A 20,094-nucleotide genomic window follows, 5' to 3' on the forward strand; every position below is an offset into this window, starting at 1 on the left:
CGAGAGACCCTTGAGTTTGCCGGAATGTCGATTAACTTCCGTTCCGGCAAATTCGGGTACTCCATATGTCCTATTTTCAGCAAAGGTCATGCTGAAATTTTCCGTGAATTTTAGCATCACTTTGCTAAAAAAAAGGACATATGGGGTACTTGCGACTAATGCATGAGCCAAGTGATTAGGCCATAAACCCTAGATGATAAACCCAACATAGGTGGCAATAGAGCCAAGTGATTAGTGCCAAGTGATTAGGCCCAACCTAGGGTGCCTCGGCATCGATAAACCCTAAATGATGAAAACTTAACTTGGCTTCTATAGGGTGCATCGGTGTCGATGAAAACCTAAATGATGTACGCTTAGGCTTTTAGGGTGCCTCGGCATCGACAAAACCTAAATGATGAAAGCTTAGGCTTTTAGGGTGCCTCGACGTCGACAAACCCTAAATGATAAAACCTTGGCTTTTAGGGTGCCTCGGTGTCGATAAGAACCTAAATGATGAAAGCTTAGGCTTTTAGGGTGCCTCGGTGTCGACAAACCCTAAATGATAAAAGCTTAGCTTTTAGGATGCCTCGGTGTCGACAAACCCTAAATGATGTAGTTTTGAATTATGAATGTAGGATATGTCGTCATCATCATCGGACGACGAAAGTCTCCCGGCGGAGTGCGACTGGTGCCACGACGATCGAGGTCTGTGCGACATGCCTCACCTGGACGATGATCGGCGCTTCAGCATTAAGCTCGAGGAGACCTTCGAAGTTGAAACGGTACACAACGACGACAAGTGTTATTTTCATAATTAAGCATGACTTCAACTATTTCAACGTGTAATTTTCATCTTTTACAATTCGAGTATAGCTTATCTCATGCCATGCAAGACGCTATGTCTTGGAGAGGATGGATTTTGAAGACCATGAAATTTCTGAAACAAAGAAAAATCACCTAAGGACTCATCACGATGTGGACTTTGAAGTAAATCTATATAATTCTGAGAGCGTAACCCATTTTGGTTGCAAAAATTGGGAAGCATTTTGCAAGATGTATGGTTTTGATGAGGGTATGCTTATCACCATGGATCTTGGTAATCCTGACATCAACCAAGACAATATGGACATTTGGGTCCTTGTTGATACGCCTCCAGTTCTAACGCTATGTGAGTTTCTCAAACATAGTTATTAGCTAATTTATATTGTTTATTTCAAAATAGTTGACAGCTTATTTTTATTGTTCAAAGAATGTGCGGGAGATGGTAGACAAAACCCACTACACCGATGGCTCCGAATTAACAACTTACAAGGAGAAAAATCATCTGGTCGGATTTTGTACTGACATTGAGAATTACATTATCCACAATCAAACTCCTCAACATTATGGTAAATACGTGCCACTAGTGCATGTGTTCAACTACGGTAACTACCATGGAGATACCCTGGTAAGATTTTTACTATTACGACATCCGTGCATCTTTTGCATACTTCTAAAACTAGTACATCATTGCTAACTATGAAGTTATTACTATGTTTTTCAACAGATAATCCCAGAGAATTGTGTGCCTCATATAATGTATCAGAAAGGTAGTGTTAATGTTTTGAACATACAGCCAGGTCGTCCTACGAATCTCAACTGTCCATACGAGATTTCTAAAAGAAGTGGAGACATGAAAATCAAAGGATGGAAAAAATGTATGGACAGTCGTAAGGAGCTTCTTGGAAGCAAAAGGAAGCGAAGCGCAAGAATTGGAGACAGGATGTTCTCCATTCTCCATAATGGAGAGTCAGGGTCTATATTGTTTTATGCTATTTTAGCTTAAATAGGGTATTTAGGTCCTGCCTAATACTGATGATCATGTGCTAAGAACAATTAAGTAGGGTCGGTTCGATGACTATCAAGATGATGATCGTATGACTTGTTATGAATAACGAGTAGAAGTTGTATGATGATGATTAGTAGGACTTGTTAGGATTAGTATTACTTCCGACAAACTCGATACTCGCGGTCTTGAGACTTGTAATGTTTTATCTTTGTTCGGTCTTTTGAATTCGGAGACTAATATGATGAATTGTATTTGGAGACTAATCTTCTATTGTATTCGATGAATCTGCTGTTGCTGTGTGCTGCTGTCTATATTCTGTCCAATAATATATTTTGTAACATGTGCAAAAATCAGAAAAGTAAAAAAACCAAATATTCATACTAATGGCGCATCACCAAACATCGCGCCATTAGTATGCCAAGTATACTAATGGCGCATCCAGCCGCAGTGCGCCATTAGTGTGCCAAAGCACATGGTTAAATATGGCCCCTGGGAGGCATACTAATGGCGCATAGTGTTATATACTAATGGCGCACTGCGTGGTGCGCCATTAGTATACCAGATACTAATGGCGCACCAGTGGTGCGCCATTAGTAATAAATACTAGTGGCGTGATACTAATGGCGCACCAGTGATGCGCCATTAGTAGGCAAAACTGGTGCGCCATTAGTAGGCCTTTTCCTAGTAGTGTGCCCAGCCCAGATGGCCCGCGCCATCTAGCGCCGTGCGGGGGGAGGAAGAGGCCCCGCCGCCGCCCGAGCTGGCCGGGCTTTGCCCGCCAGCACGCGGGGGCGGCGGCGAGGGGAGGGAGGAACAAGGAGGAGGGCCGAGCCCGCGCGCTAGGGTTTCCCCCCAGCGGCGCTCGCGGGAGCGGCCAGGGAGGGGAGGGGACCCGTAGTTCCATTACAGTGCCGAGTATAGGAACACCTAACAGATATGCAATTTATCACTCGAGTCCAAATTTCAATTATGATAAATAATGTTCAGAAATATACAACAATGCCAGATTTCAAGTTAATCTGGACTTTAGGAAGAAAAACAAACTGACTACAAGGCACCAATTATTTGCAGATAATACAGGAAACAGATTCTTAACTGGTCCCATAGAAATTGAATCTTCAAACTTGTTGTCCAGCGATCGGCGGGTTTGTTGTGGAAGCACTTTCAGGATGTCCTTTGAGGGAGCGCCCATTTCTCTTCCTTAGTCTCAGACACTTTGCAATGCTGCTTGTTACACCTATTGCAACCACAAGGTATACTGCAACGGCAATTACTAGCCCATAGACATACATTGAAGTCCTGAATTTTCGGCAGCTTCCCGCAGCAAAAGCTGTCATAAGAGCTAGCAGATCTAGTATCATGATCAAATGCAATACCTCAAGTAGAACACCCTTCTTCCTCACAGACTTGTTCAACAGAAACATGATCACGACAATAGATGTCATGAAGGAGATACCATTGAAGATGAAGAATGCTCTGTAGCGCCAGGGATGAATATCATGAAGGACTGGATTGCCTGCAACATGGTTGGGATCATCATACCAGAAACCACCAGGCGGGTTCAGACCAGCTTGGTGCCTCTTTCTCTTTTCTTTCTCATCATGACATGAGTTTTCTTGCCGCTCAGAAGCAGATTCTTGGCTGGACTCTTTTGGACGAAGAAGCCGTTTCAGAAGGTCTTCCAAGGATTTGCTCAAGGGCCCCCATACTGTATCATGTGTTGAAGAGAGTACAAGGACTTGAATCACAAGGAAGATCAGAACTGCAACAGCGATGATGATGAGAAAATTAGATTCTTTTGCTTTCCTGCAGCTTCCTGCAGCATAGGCAATTAAGAGGCCAACCAAGCCCACCACCAGACATACTCGCAGTGCATAGCACTTGATGCCACGCTCACATGATTCCTTGTTCACAAGCAGTATCGTGATAACTACAGATGACACGAATGTGACCGAATTTGAGTAGTAGAACACATCATAGCGTTTTGAATGATTGTGCTGAAGGATTGGATTGCCTCCGCTCCCACTCCTTCCCGTCGACATCCCCAGTCTGGTTTTCTACGGCCTGATGAGGTTCGCGCCACAAATGTTTGCATAAGAACAGCTTTAGCTTTTCAGCCACCACTTTTTTCCACCCTTCAGGGATTACATGTGCTATCAAAAGATGGATACCGACATAAGCAGGTACAAGGCCCACCAACAATGAGATGTACATGGAATTCCTTGCCTCCCTGGAGCTTCCCATAACATAAGCCCCCATTAGGGCAAGAAGGTCCACTATCATTGCTATCTGCAGAGCAAATCGTTTTGTAGCCTTCTCGCTTATCCTCTTGTTCAGGAGCATAATGATCATGACAAAGGATGCAACAAACGCGACTGCATTCAGATAGAAGAATGCAATATAACGCTGATGGTGAGTGTCCTCAAGGATGGGATCACCAGCTGAATGATCATTCTCTGTTCTTGACCAGAAGCCACATGGCGGATTCAAACCTGATTGATATGTCAGAGAAACTGCCAGAATGGCAAGAAGAAGTAAGTATGTGCGGGACTTCTTCAGATGCTCCGACGTTGGTCTGTCATCAGAATTCTTTTTGCTGCTATCTTCAGTGGGATCTCCTTTCTTGTCAACATTGCCATTCTCGGAAGACACAACAGTGTTATTACTTCCAACCATCTCAATCTCACTGGCTCCCATAGGCCCATCAGAATGCACTTGCTGTACTGGGTGATCGCTGGTGGCTCCATGACAATGATTATCTGATGTTGTTTGTTCAGACGAATCATCCACTACAATAACTGCATCCTTGCATTCATCATTTGATGAAGATTGACCTTTCGTATCTGCAACTTGCTTATTGGGCATATAGTCAACAATATTTGCAGTGTTTGGGCCATTATTTGGAGACAGCTGTTCCTTCTTATTTGCATCTTGCTGATTGTCTGTGGAATGATTATCAGTGCTAGGCATTTGATTCACAGTATTTGTAGCTTGGTGGCATTTGACTGAAGGATGTCCTGTGTCAGAGACTGCATCATCTGCAACTGATTGGCAGTCTATACACTGATCCTCTGGGTTGTGCATAATATTTGTGGTATTTCCTGGTTGCGGGTCATTGACCGATGGTTGCTCCGAGCTGGGCTCAGCCTCCTCATTATTTGCAATTTGCTGGCTGTCTGCATGCTGATGCTCCCTAAGGATTCCATCCTCTTTGATGTTTTGAACTCGGTTTTCTGTTTCAGAAGCACTGCCTTCTTCTGGCGTAACTGTTGCAAGGTCTGTAGTATGCTGACCAGTGGCATGAGAATGAACTTGCTCAGAATTTCCTGATATTTTTTTACCTGATTCCAGTGAAAAGAGACGACCAATTTTATTGAAGCACTTATGACCTTTGATCTTTTGCAGCCAGTCCGCTACAGGTTTGTAAACAAATGCCGCAGCTACCACCGCAAAGCAGACCCATACTATGACAGTAATGAACACAACAAAGAAAGATGTCCTTACACTCCTACAGCACCCTGCAGCATAGGCCCCAATCAGACCAAATAGGTCAAATACGACGCACACAATCACGGCTTTGGACCTTATTCCATGGCTACTCAATTCTGGGCTCAGAAGAAGAATGATTGTGACCAAAGATGCCACAAAAGAAGTCGCATTGCAGCTAATAAAAATATTATACCGGTGAAGGTAGTTACTGCGGAGAATAGAGGTAGCTGGAGGATGCTTGTAAGAAGGATTTTCAGCCCAAAAGCCTCCAGGTGGATTCAATCCGGCTTGGTATGTGATAGTAGCAGCAAAAGTTGCAAGCATCAATATGAACTTACGATCCTCCTCAACATCTTCCTCTGGATTGCTGCTTGCTTCTGTGGAACTGCCACTGCCACCGCGTCTGGATCGAATTTTATCCATCAATTTTTGCAGCCTATTTCTCAATGATTTTGGAATAACCCTTCTGGATACTAGGGTATGAATCACAACATACACAAAAACAGCAATGACTAGAATCCAGATGTAAATGGATGACTTCCGTGCCCTGCAGCTTCCAGCAGTGAAGGCCCCCAGCAGGCTAAATAAGTCCAGCAGCATGGTCAATTGCATTGAACGGAGCCATATATTCCGCTTCGTCACACTCTTACTTAAAAGCAAGATGACTAAGACAAGAGATGCAGCAAAGGCTGTTGCGTTGCAGTAAAAGAACACCTCATATCTTAGAGAGTAGCCAACATGCAGGACAGGGTCACCAGCATCATGGCCATCCGTGTTTAGTGTCCAAGATCCCCCTGGTGGTGTTAATCCAGCATTGTATGTCACACTAACTGCTAAGACTCCAAGCAGTACTAAATACTTCCGCAGTCTCCACAGGAGCTCAAAATCAACAGGGATTTGTTCAGGGCTACTGCTGGGTAACAAATACCTGCTGGACAATCCATTAACTGAATCTTGCCTAGTGCTGTTAGTACCCATGCCAAACCCATCATTGCTGCTTTCACTCAAATGATTTCCAGTGTTGGGCAGATCAATGGTGTGCTCGGACTGCCCGCCGTTTTCCATGTGATTGCTCTCTGACGAAGATTGCAAGTCTCAACCTCTCAGTTGCTGTCTAAGCTTGCATCTGCAGCATTGGATAAGGGTTTCTTGGATGAGAGAAGATACATGAAAGATTCAAATGTCATTTAAGGATTGTGCTGAAGAAGAAAAGGCAAAGAAGACAGCTAGAAGGAAGAGAGACTTTGTGAGGTTTATACACCAAACAAAAACAACAGAAAGAGACTGCGTTAAAGGCTGCCTTCCCTGCTTGACCCCACAAGGATAACCACAATATTTATTATTTTTCAAACAGTAACCACCATATGAATCATTAGCTCATGTACATAACCTTCTCAAGAAAGAAGGTGTGAGTTGGTGCTGTATTAACCTTCATAATTTTACCTGCCAAAATAAGCAGCCTACATAGGTCCGATTGCTTCCAGAAACACATATTTATTATTTATTGTCGAAATACTGACAGATCCTACAGGGTAACTAGTAAAATTAATAGCAAGCGGAGAAGTAGTAGACTATTGGAAATGGAAGTCATACATCTATGTCTAAACACCAAGCACAGGAAGAGAAGGTAAGAATCATACCTGGCATGGGAAGGCATTAGCCATACATCAGTCGCTAGCTGAGGTTGCAAGTTTGAGCTTGTACCCAGAGCGATGGACAGATTAGCTGCTCAGACAAGTGAACACACCCGTATGCTTCAAAGGTAGCTGAGGACTTCCAGCCTCAACAATGCTTGCATCTGCAGAATTGGGTAAGAGTTTCTTGGATGAGAGAAGATCTATGGAAGATTTGAATATCATTCAAGGACTGTGCTGAAGAAGAAAAGGCGAAGAAGGCAGCTAGGAAGAAGAGGGACTTGCTGAAGTCTATGTCCCAAAGGAAAACAACAAAAAGAGAGCGCGTTAAAGGCTACCTTGACTGCTTGACCCCACAATGATAACCACAGTATGAATTATTTTAAATAAAAACAGTAACCATCATATGAATTATTAGCTCATCATGTACATAGACTTCTCCGGAAAGTGAGTGTGAGTTAGTGGTGTGTTGATCCCAGTCAACCACAAGAGTACACACTCGATTATAGTGCTAGATATTACAATACATATATTAATATATGATAATATAATTATATTTTTTATTCAGTTTTAATGATTATGGTTGGAAATAAGTTGTGTTTCTCATACTACAACAGTAATAACAATTATATACATGATTGAACTTCACCGTTGTAATCTGATCCACCAAACTAAGAGCAACTCCAATGGGGCGACCCATTTCGTCCGCCTGTGTCCGTTTGGGTCGGCGCAGGCAAAAGTGGCGGCCCAACGCGTCGACCCAAACCCAAATCACGTCCGCTTCGCGTCTGCGCCGACGCATTTGCGGCCCAAATTTGCGCCCCAAATGCGTCGGCGCGGACGCGCAACGGACGCCACGCGCGCCTTCTCGGCGTCCGCATCGTCCCCACCTGGCGGCCGTCCAACTACCCGCTGCCCACGCGGTCAGCTTAATTTATGACCACGGGCCCACGCGTCAGCAACGGCGGTCGTCCTTTTTTAAGCCGACCGTGCGGTGGGGCCGTCCTCATCCAAACTCGCATCCACATCTAGCCAACTCTACTCCCCCCTCGCCGGCAAACCCTAGCCACCACCACCACAGCGAGATGGGGCTCTTCTCCGGCGCCGGCAGCAGCAAGGCCAAGGGCAAGGCCCCTGCCGTCCCTTTCCCATCGGAGCTCCTCCCGCCTCCGCCAGCACCGGCTCGCCGGCAGAGGCAGCGCGTGAACGTGCCAGTGCACCAGGCGGAGTGGCACTGGCAGCACCGTGTGCCTCTGCCGTACCCCGACGTCACCCTGCCGCACGACTGGCATCTGGATCCAGAGAGGATCCCAGTGCGTGCGGCGCCGCGGTCGGCTAGGGCGCACGCGGAGGAGGTGCGGCGCCGGCGGGCGCTGCTGACACCGGAGCAGCACCGCGACGACACCTACGCCATCGACTCACCGAACTGGAAGCGGTGGTTCGCCTTCGAGCACGAGGAGGCGAGGCGCCGCTGCGTGCGCGAGGACGACCGCAGCTTGCCGCCGCCCCCGCTCGTCGTCCGCGAGGAGGACCAGGCGGCGGAGGACGCCTACCAGGCGGCCCTTGCGGCGGTCTACTGCGAGAGCGAGGAGGACGAGCGACGCAGGGTGGAGACGGCGGAGGAAGAGGAGGCCCGGTACGAGGCGGCCATGGCGCGGGCCATTGCCCTCTCCGCGGCCGACGACTGCGTAGTGCCGCATGTGGCCCCGCCGTCCCTTCCCCGACGCCGCGTCAAGGCCGACCCGGCGCCGCAGCCGGAGCCGTCCCCGATCGAGCGCTACTCCTGGATGGGAGTACTGCGCGAGTGGGTGTCCGCGCCACCGGTTTGGATGGGGGCGACGCCGGCGCAGGAGGCGGCCTACCTCGAGATGTGGCGCCAGCGACGGCTGGCCGAGGAGCGCCGTCGCGGCGAGTACGAGGAGATGCTCGAGCGCGACCTCGAGGAGGAGCAGCGCGAGGCTGAGGAGGAGGCGCGCCAGGCCGCGGCTGCACAGGTGGCCGCACAGCCCCCCGCGCCGGCACTGCTCGCGCCGGAACAGCCCCACGCGCCGGCACTGCCCGTGCCGGAACACCTGCCCGCGGCCTACATCGCCGCCGCCTGGAACACGGCGTTCCCCTGGGCCGGCCCTGCGCCGACGCTCATCGACCTCACCGACCCCGAGGAGGAGGAGGACGACGACGCCTAGGGCTGCGCGCCGCCTCGTAGTTTAGGTTGTTTTTATTTTTCTTAAATGCTAATGTGGACGCGTGGACTCTCGCCGACCTTCGTGGCTGGCTGTAATGTTTAATTAATGATGTTTTTTTTAAAATGTGCATGCGTTCTATTATTTTTTTCTAGCGCTGTCAAAATGGGTCGGGCTAGCATTGGGCGCACGCGCCGACCCAAACACGGAAGCGGACATCCGTGTCCGACTGGCCGACCCAAACGGACAAAAAGCGGACAAAATCGCCGTCCGTTTGGGTCGATCCGTTGGAGTTGCTCTAAGCCTCTAAGTGGTCTGGATATTTCCCTTTGAACTTGTACGCAACAGCAGAGCACCTGCTACTTATTGTAAAAAAACAAGATATTTCCCTTTCTTTACTTTGGCTACCTAGTTCCAAGCTCCAACTGCTATTACCCCAAATTACACATGTACTCCCTCTGTTCACAAATGTAGTCTTACACTTGTGAACAGAGGGTAAAACAAGTATCGGCTTCCACAAGGTGACTAGTAAAGTTAACTGCGAGTGGGGAAGTGGTAAGCTATTGGCAACGGAAGAAATGCATCCATGTCTAACAACAAAGCATAGGAAGAGAAATTGAGAATCATACCTGGAAGGGGAAAGCGGCAACGCAATGCTCCTCACACAGACATGGTCACACGGAATGGCTGCCCTCATTTAGCCATCATACATCAGCCCCTAGCCGACATGAGGTTGCAGATTTGAGCTTGTACCAAGATCAGGGGTAACTAGTACGATTAACTGCGAGCGGAGAAGTGGAAGACCGTTGGTGATGGAAGCTGCGTACTCATGTCGAAGAACCGAGCACAGGAAGAGGGAGGGAGAACCATACCTGGAATGGGGAAGCGTTGCAATGCTTAGGCGGCGGTTGCAAGCTTGAGAGCGTGTACCCAGAGTGACTGCTGTTCAGAGTAGATTAGTGAGGGACACCATGTGAGCTTCAAAGATGGCAGAGCTCTCCCAGCCTCAGCAATGGTGTGAAGGGTGTGAAGTGTGGACAGCGAACAAAAAGGAGAAGGGAGGGGGGAGACCGGTGAAGTCAGTTAAACAAATGGCAGAAACAGGGCAGGAACCCCACGGCAATGTACCAGGCAATCAATCATCTGATGGCTTATTAGGTTGGACCCAGTCGTGTGCGATATGTGCACACTACGATCAGCATGCGGATTATGCAAGGGGGATACTACAAGGATGTGGTCTCATCAACCACTTTGGAGTTAGAGAAACCTATAATACACCGAAAAATAATGAGCAGACACGCACCTCAACTGTTAAATAGTGCAGCCAGACAAGTAGACGATGGGGCTTCGTAGCTGTTGCATGGCTGGTTTGGAACACATAGTGCTGTAGATAAGCAAAGAATTAGCCAGTAGAATACCTGGCATTAGCCATTAGGAGGCTGTGAAGTGGAATCTGTGGACAGCGATGGTAAGCTGTGAAATGGTACACATGGTGCTGACTGCTGACGGGTCGTCTGGCACACGACCACAGTCCACACGCCGTGGGTTCAGACCAGCGTTCTGAGGAATTCCGCGTTCAGAACCAAAAGCCACCTTGAATCCTTGAATTAGTCATCATCGCAGATAACCATAAACGTACCATCATCCACTTGACTCCAGCAAAGTCGCCGCTCCGAGTCCGAGACCTCCCTGGCGCCTTGAGCGTCGCCATCTTTTGACATTTTCGCTGCGCGTCCGAGCGGCACTCCGTGGAGCGGCCAGCGCCGCTCGTCTCTTGGCTCTTCTCCGGCCATCAACGCACGGCAATAAATGGCCAACGGTGAAGGGTTCCACCACCGGGGAACTGGCCACGGTAGCTAGGTACAGCTAGCAACACTGGCGCACTTGCTGGTTGCTAGTACGGTCGGCTCCGCTGCCGGAGCCCCGCTGGCCGCTGAGGCATTTGTTCGAACACCAAACGGGCAATGCTGGGGCGAGCAGAGCCGGGCGGGGCCAACCGCAGCCAGGGCCTAGAGCATCGTTCGGCAACAGACCTAGAGAGCAGCAGCAGCGTGCATTGATCCCGTCCCGTCCGACTGGCGCTCGGGGGCCCCGTCGACATCGACAGGGCCATTCCAACCCCCCTCCGGCCATCCATCCCCCCGGATGGCCGTCTCTCCTGGACTAGTCATTCGCGCAGACGTCACACGCAATTGAAGGGATGACGTCAAGCCTCAAGTGAACAACTTGTCACAGCCTCCACCACCCACCAGGGCTCATCGTTACTTTGTCACTTATTATTACCCTCTTGTCACGGTATTTCTCCCTGGCCTCACTTTTCAGTGCGCCGCTCGTAAACAAAGACCCTATAGTGATGTGTTTTTCTCACTGATGAAAAGTACAGAAATCTGCACACCGAGCACAACAACCCACCGCGATCTGCCGAGTAGAAAAACTGTCAAAATGAACCAACTACTCCCTGTCGGATCGAACATGCCAACTTTCAGAAACCGATCAAGTCTGTTCTCTTCTAGAGCAGGCCGGTCTCGTGGTTTTCCTCAGCTAGGACCGACCGCGGCGCGCGCACACACTCTACTGAGTCGTGATGCCTCTACGACTGTAGACACGAAACCAGTGAGGCAACCAACGGTGATGCCTCTACTCAGGTTAGTATGATAGGAGAGACCAATAAAAACGTACAACTACTCAAGATGACGTCAAACCGTTGACTAGAAGGGGCAATCAACTACTCTCTAAGGTGGCTGATTTGATTGACCCAACCACAGGCCAATGGGATATACAACTAGTTGAGTAGACTTTTTGGCATGTGGATGTGTTTCGTATACTCTCTATCCTGCTACCATCATATGATACGGCAGATTTTGTGGCTTGTAACTTGACAAAAACTGGAGCTTTCTCGGTTAGGTCGGCTTAATATGCGGTCTGGAAGGATAAATATGGATCAAGGGCTACAACAGATCGTCCTAGTGCGGCGAATATAAATTCAATATGGGATGTTGTGTGGAAATTTGGTTGCCCAACGAAGGTTAAATTTTTTCTTTTGAGAGCTCTTCATGGCACCCTGCCATGCCGTGTAACCCTAGCTGATAGACATATGAAGGTAAATACAAAATGCCCAGCATGCGAGTTGCCTGAGAATGTTAAACATATGCTTTTCCAATGTTAGAAAGCAAGACAGGTATGGTTGGGTTTGGGGTTGGAAGATGTCATTGAGTGAGCTTGTAAAGTGGATCATGCGGGCGAGGCGGTGCTTGAATATCTCCTTCGTCTTCCTGCAAACGAAACATGTGTCCTCGGGCAAGGTAGATCAGACCAGCTGATTGCTGTTGCGACCTGGTATTTATGGTGGGAAAGAAGAAAGATGTGCATGGCGAGCAAATGCAACAACCTGCACAAAAGTTTATGCTATCCAAGCTCTGACAGAAAATTTTTCAGTAGCCTATCAGCCTACGGCAAAGGTGAAAAGGATTCTATGGACTCGCCTTAGTGCTGGCTTTGTAAAACTTAACGTGGATGCTGCTTACGACAGTGATTCACTCCAAGCCACTGTGGGTGCTGTATTACGTGACAGTTCAGGGAAGTTCTTGGCCGCAGGGAATAATGTTGTAGGGGATTGTGTGGATGCTCTTATGGCTGAAGCTACTGCTCTTCGCTTTGGTCTGAATCTTGCCCAGTTATTCGGATGCTCCAGGTTAATCATAAATTCTGATAATTTTGATGTGATCGCTGCAATGCAAGATGATGGTACTTTCTCAGAATTGGCTGTTGCTATTTTCGACGATTGTTATCACATGGCTCACAATTTATCACAAGTCCATTACGAGCACTGTCATAGAGAAGGAAATTTTGTAGCGCATAAACTGGCGAGGCTTACTAGATTTTCTCCACCTGGTACTTGGTTTGATGAGGCACCTAGTGCCATTGCCTCTATGCTTGTAAATGATGCTACTTTGATTACCACTTAATAAAGGGTTTTGAATTTAAAAAAAAACGTTGAATCGAAAAACGTTCAACAGGAATGGCCCGACTCTCTGGTTCAACACTCGTGGTGACTCTGAGTTAGGTCAGAATTTTGCACTTTGGGCGAGAATTGGAGGTGTCTTGCTTACGCGCTCCCAGCTCCAGCGACGTGTCTTGCATATTGCGTCGATGCCAAGGGTACACGATGACGTGTTCGCGTGCAACTTTGATTCAGATTCAACTTAACCTTTTGGCAATAGATTAGTGCAAGGCTTGCAGAGTGATTGTCCCGCTGATAGATGCTGTTGGATCACAGATTCAACTTACTCCTGAATTTATTTATTGAATCCACTTTAACTGCATTACTCATAGAGTACACAATTCCTGAATTTCCCTCACCCTTCCCTAGTCATACAAGCTCCCCTTGAATTGGATCGACTGCCAACCCAACCATAATCAAATCCACCTCAAGCCTTTCTAGTGATGCTTCTCTGCCTGGATTAAGTGCAGAACAACGATAGGCGCAAAATGGAGGGAGTATTAAGTGCTCAATTGCTCACATATTAAACCCAAGCAACTGCATATTAAATGGGCCCAACATGCATGATGCAGCAGCTTCCAGTGAAGCAGTGGTAACAGTGGATCAAGACATACTCAGAGGGTATAGAGATCTAAACGCTTTTATATTTATTTACGGAGGGAGTATATGACAACAATGTTACTTGCATGAACTATCAGCAATGCCCTAAAGCTGCAGGCAGGCAAAATTTTGGGTGTCTGAAAAAAGTTGCTGTTACCAAATCTAAAAGCAGTTGCTTGGCAAAACTAAAAATAATAATATCTAAAAGCAGTTGCTGTTACCAAATTATGCATTTAGGTGTATGAACTGCTTCCACAACAACGGCAGTAGCACGCCATGTACACAATACAGATCCCGCAATTCCCCTTCCAGTGTTAAATTTTTGGGGAACATTTCATCTCCTAAGACAACTTCAGTACAGTCTAAATAAAGAAGGGTTACTTCATAATGTTACAAGGAATTGCAAAGCCTTGGTGTTGCCAGTATGTACTACTCTACTCCCTTTACGCACTAATAATATCAGAGAAGCGAAAAACATTGGCTGACGCTACAAAATAAGCCTGGTAGTCAAAGTTGTTTTAGATGAGAATATGGGATCATCCCACAAATGGATGAACAAAACAGCTCAAGCTGATGTTAGAAGAATATAAAGTGCAAGAATACTGAAGCCAGAAAGATGGAAGGCCACCTGCGGCTAATGTGGTACCATCTTTCATAGCGAATACAGCTCCAAATTCTCGCTCGTTACATGACTATAATGAAGACAATCATCAGTTCCTGCTTGTAGCTCCATTACATGATGATGTACCCAATATGCAGTTTTAGGCTCGAGCTCAAATTTCAAGTATGTTAAAATAATTACCGAGAACTGCAACAGGCAGCAACACCAGTGTTCAGGTCAAAACATGAAGAAAAATGCTAAAAGGAGACACACAAATTGTTTGCAGATAATATAGAAATATAGATTCTTAGATGAACAGGGTTCTTGTAAAAAGGGAGCATCAAACTTCAGGTCGTGCTGGTGTGTTTGCTCCTGAAACAGGTTCAGGACGTCTTGGGGAGTTAATCCCATTTCCCTCTCTTGGCTTCCGACATTTTGCAATTGCACTTGTCACAATAATTAGGAGCAGCAGGATTACTACAACGCCGCCAACTAGTGCATAGACATACACTGAAGTCCTCAATTTGCGGCAGCTTCCCGCAGCAAAAGCTGTCATCAGAGCCAACATATCCAGTATCATGATCAAGTGCAATATTCCAAGTGGCACAGCCTTCCTGATAGATTTACTCAGCAGAAGCATGATCACCACAATGGATGCCATGAATGCGAAAGAATTGAACCAGAAGAAGATCTTGTACCGTCGGTGATTAATATCACGAAGCACGGGATTGCCTGGTACATGGCCCTCATCATCAGACCAGAATCCACCAGGTGGGTTCAGACCAGCTTGGTATGCGATCGATGCTGCTAAAATTGCAAGAAGCATCAGATACTTGTGTCTCTTTTTAACTTTTTTTTCTTCGACAACTGAAGCTACTGGCCTCACGGGAGTGATTACTCGTTCACCCTCCGCATGAAAGAGAAGATCGTGTAGAAATACTAGACACTTAGCCAATGGTCTTCCTAGTGTGCCATGCATTGAAGAGAGCAGAACTTGAATCAGAAGTGACACTAGAACTGCCATAGCAATGATGCTCAGATATATGGACTGTTTAATATTTCTGCAACTTCCTGCAACATAGGCAATGAGGAGGCCAAGCAAGCCCGCCACCAAACACACTCGCAGTGCATAGGACTTGATTCCATACTCACAGGATTCCTTATTCACAAGTAATATTGTGACGACCACGGACGACACAAATGAAACTGAATTTGAGTAGTAGAACACATCATAGCGTTTTGGATGGGTATCATGAAGGATTGGATTGCCCGGAGTTCCCGTGGCATCCTTGTCATCAGACCAGACACCTCCTGGAGGGTTCATGCCAGCTTGGTATGTGACAGTCACAGCCAAAATAGCAATGGTCAATAGCAGATTACGCCGCCTTCCCAACTCCTTCTCACTAGTATCACCCCCAGTCTGGTTGTCGCCTGATTGACGCGGCACTGAGCAAAAATGACTAACTGAGTGCTTTAGCATCTCTGCCACCTGCCTTCTCCATTCTGGAGGAATTATATGTACTGCTATCAAGACATGAATGAGAACATAAGCAAGTACACTGCATATGAGCGCTGATATGAAAATAGTCTTCTTTGCCTCCCTGCAGTTCCCCACAGCAAAAGCTCCGGTTAGGGAAAGTAGGACCACTATCATCGTTATTGGCAATGCACGCCGTTCGGTGACCTTGTTGCTCACCATCTTGTTCAAGAGCAAAGTGATCATGACAATGGATGCCACAAAGGCGATTGCATTGAGATAGAAGAATGCAATGAACCAGCGATGATGGGTGTCCTCAAGGATGCGATCAGCAGCTGAATGATGATCTTTACTTATTGACCAAAAGCCACCTGGTGGATTCAGGCCTGATTGGTATGCCAGAGATACTGCAAGAATGGCAAGAAGCAGCATACATGTGCGGGTCTTCTTCAGATGCTTCTCAGTTCGAATGTCATCAGCATTTTGATTGGGTACTTGATTGCTGTCAATATGTACATTCTCAGAATGTATAGGATGGTCATCACTGCAAAGAATCTCAGTACTAGGGTTATTATCTCCAACCAGATTGTTTTGTTCAGCAGAGTCCGCACTGCCAGTGGCTTCCACAGGTGCAGAGAGCCCTTCATCCACTATGTCACTACTAGTGTCTCCATCACTCTGCCTGACTGACATATTTTGCTCAACTGAAAGAGCAGTCATGTCAGGATCATCAGGTGAAGATTGCTTCCCCATACTTGCAACTTTCTGGTTAGCTGACATACCGCACATGCTATTTTCAGTTTGCTGGTGGCTTAGTAATGGGTACTCCATGTTAGACACAACATCCTTGACATGTTCTGGTCGTTGACAGTTCCCTGCAGGATGCTGTGAGCTGGACACGTCCTCCTCTATGTTTGCAACACACTGGACATCTGGAGACTGGCACTCCGGGTTGGACACAACGTCCTGAATATTTGTTGATTGCTGGCTGTTCCCTGATGGATGCTGTGTGTTAGGCACAGCCTCTTGAACATCTGAAATTTGACTTTTTTCTGCAGGTACATGCAACTCATGGAATTCACCCTGTCTGATATTTGAATGTTGCTCAGGGGTATTAACTTCTGCAGGTGCATCAGTTGAACAGGCTGGAGATTGATGATTCCTTGCCACAGAATTCCCCTGCTCTGCATTGATCGATCTGTGGTCACGAAAGTTCAACGAAAGTGCACGGCCCCATTTTTTCACATAACACAGGCTGCTTGATTTGACCTTTCGTAGCCAATTTGCTACAGGTCCCTGAACAAAGAATCCAACTAAAACTGCGAAGGATATCCAAACTATGAAGAAAATAGACACCACAAAGAATGATGTTGCTACCTCTCTACAGCATCCTGCAGCATACGCAGCAATTAGGCACAGTAGGTCCACTACCACACATACAATCACTGCTTTGGTCCTTATTCCATGTCCGCTCAGTTTTGGGCTCAGAATCAGTATGATTATGACCAAAGATGCCACGAAGGAAGTTGAATTGGAAATGATGAATATATTATAACGACCAAGGTAGTTAGTCCGGAGAACAGAAGTACCCGGATGATGCTTGTAAGGAGGAAAGGCCATATGCACCTTATTAGAACCATGGTCATTTTCAGCCCAAAAGCCGCCCGGTGGATTCAATCCTGCTTGGTATGTGATAGTAGCAGCAAAAATTACAAGCGTCAAAATGAACTTGCGAGCCTCCTCAACGGCTTTCTCTAGAGGGATGCTCTCTTGCCTGCCAAGGGAACTCCGTTGGTTTAGAACACTATTTATCATTGTCTGCAGATTCTGTTTCAATTCTCTTGGAATAAACCTTGTGGATACTAGGGTATGGATCCCAACATATATGATAACAGCAAGGACTAGAACCAAGATGTAAATGGATGACTTGAGTGTCCTGCAACTTCCAGCAGCATAAGCCCCCAGCAGGCTGAATAGGTCCAGTGTCATGGTCAATTGCATTGAATGGAGCCACATCCTCTGATTTGTCACACTCTTGCTGAGAAGCAAGATGATTAAGACAAGAGATGCAGCGAAGGCTGCTGCATTGCAGTAAAAGAACACCTCATATCGTCCAGAAAAGCCATCATGCATGACAGGGTCACCAGCATCATGGCCATCCTTGTTTAGTGTCCACGATCCCCCTGGTGGTGTTAATCCAGCATTGTATGTCACACCAACTGCTAGGACTCCAAGCAGTACCAAATATTTACGATATCCCCACAAGAGCTCAAAAGCATCATTGATCCTGGAGCTGGATTCATGGCCAGGGGGTAATAAATTTCCGCTGGGTACGACATTGGGTGTTTCACTGTCTGCCATGTGGTTGCTCTCTGACTGAAATTGCAAGTCTCAGGCTTTCAGTTGCTTTCTATTCCTCCATCTGGAGCATCGGGTAACAGTTTCTTGGATGGAGAAGATATCTGAAGGATTCAAAGATAATTCAAGGATGATTCTGAACAAGAAAAGGCAAAGAAGGTTGCTAGGAAGATGGACTTGGTGAAGTCTGTGTCCCAAAAGAAAACAACACAAAAGAGAGCGCGTCAAAGGCTAACTTGCCTGCTAGACCCCAACAATATGAATTATTTTTTCAAACTGTGACCACCATACGAATTATTAGCTCATGTTCACAGACTTCTCCAGAAAAAAAAGGTAGTTAATGTTGTACTAAGTTGGCCCCAATCAACTATCAGAGTCTATACTGGGTTGGTGTTAAAAGACGAAAGCAGATTATCAGTTTATTAAAATCTTAAAAGGATCAACCCCGTTGTATATACTGTAACTAGATGAATTTCCTGTGTCTACATATTACAATACATATGTTCTTTTTTGAGCATAGAGTTCTATTGGTTATACAATTTTAGTGTTTATAGTTGGAAATTAATTGTGTTTCTCATCCAACAACAAGCTATCCATGTGCCAGAGCCATGAGTTGGTTGCGAGATCTTATGGGTTTCACCTCTAGCCTACCCCGACTTGTTTGGGACTAAAGGCTTTGTTGTTGTTGTATCCAACAACAACATCATATACATGATTGAACTTTACTGTCATAATCCGACCCCACCAAAATAAGTGATCTGGATATTTCCCTTTGTTTTTCTTCCAACTGCTATTACCACAAAACACACATAAGACAAGTAGTAATACTTGTTGGTGGAGACACTAACAGATTCTACAGGGTAACTAGTAAAATTAATTGCATTCAATGGTAAGTTACACGCATTTAAGAGAAAGTAAAATACTATACCTGGCATGGAAAGCATTGCAATGCTCAGTCACACGGGAAGGCTGCCCTCATTAGCCATAAACGGTTGCAAGTGAGCTTGTATCCAGAGCGATAACCAAAATAGTGGTCCAGATATTTCCCTTTGTTTTCTCTGAATACATGGATCTGACTGCTGTCACAAAAAAAAAACACATATAAATAGGTGTTAGTTCGTTGGAGAACTAGCAGCTGCTTGTTTTTTTCTAGATAATGCCAGATTATGTTTGGTAACTAGTAAGACTAACTGCAAATAGGGAGGTTCAATAGGCGATGGAAATAATCAGTGGCGGACTTAAGATTGTAGTGTTGGGGGGGTGTCACACATTTCATCTGTAATGTATGAACAACATAACTTTAACACATCCGTTCAAATTTTGTGAAAAATACACTAGAAATTCTATAATTAATCTGGATATCATCATAAATTTAAAAAACAGTCACAAGACATGATTTAAAATTTAAAAACCTACTATTAAGTATATATAAGATAAATTACTTTACATTTTACTGAGGGGCTGCCATGACACCCATGGAACCCCCATTAGATCTGCCCCTGGAAACAATGCATCCATGTCTAAGAACCGAGCACAGGAAGAGAAACTGAGAATCGTACCTGAAAGGGGAAAGCGGCGATGCAATGCTCCTCACATAGACATAGTCACACGGAATGAGCTACGCGCCTAGCCGAGGTTGCAGGTTTGAGCATGTACCCAGATCAGGGTAACTAGTAAGACTAACTGCAAGCGGAGAAATGACAGAAAATTGGCAATGGAACTTATGTATCCATGTCGAAGAGCCGAGCAGAGGAAGAGAGGGTGAGAATCGTACCTGAAATGGGGAAGCTTCGCAATGCTCAGTTGCTCGCTTGGAATGGCTGCCCTGTTAGCCTAGCTGAGGCTGCGGCTTTGAGCTTGTATCCAGAGCGACGGCTGCTGCTCAGACTAGTGAGGGACACCTTGTGTGCTTCAAAGACAGCCAGCATCAATAATGTGTGTGAAT

The 20,094-nt window shown here is 46.3% G+C and overlaps 1 protein-coding gene and 1 pseudogene across 2 annotated transcripts; both read right to left on the reverse strand.

The window, feature by feature from the left end:
• Positions 1-2,757: 2,757 nt before the first annotated feature.
• Positions 2,758-11,283, reverse strand: LOC123151529 (uncharacterized; annotated as a pseudogene).
• Positions 11,284-14,491: 3,208 nt separating this feature from the next.
• On the reverse strand, positions 14,492-20,094 carry LOC123152139 (uncharacterized). 2 transcript variants are annotated; one of them, XM_044571763.1, is made up of 4 exons: positions 19,924-20,094; positions 19,709-19,832; positions 19,078-19,225; positions 14,492-18,253 (listed from the first exon to the last, which is right to left on the reverse strand). In XM_044571763.1, the coding sequence occupies exon 4, from the start codon at positions 18,150-18,152 to the stop codon at positions 14,655-14,657; it is 3,498 nt and encodes a 1,165-aa protein (XP_044427698.1). In that variant the 5' UTR covers positions 18,153-18,253; positions 19,078-19,225; positions 19,709-19,832; positions 19,924-20,094; the 3' UTR covers positions 14,492-14,654. The 2 variants fall into 2 exon arrangements, with proteins under 2 accessions (XP_044427698.1, XP_044427699.1); XM_044571764.1 differs by having other exon boundaries at positions 19,078-19,228.

The sequence above is a fragment of the Triticum aestivum genome, chromosome 7A (genome assembly GCF_018294505.1).
Source record: "Triticum aestivum cultivar Chinese Spring chromosome 7A, IWGSC CS RefSeq v2.1, whole genome shotgun sequence".
Lineage (NCBI taxonomy): Eukaryota > Viridiplantae > Streptophyta > Magnoliopsida > Poales > Poaceae > Triticum > Triticum aestivum.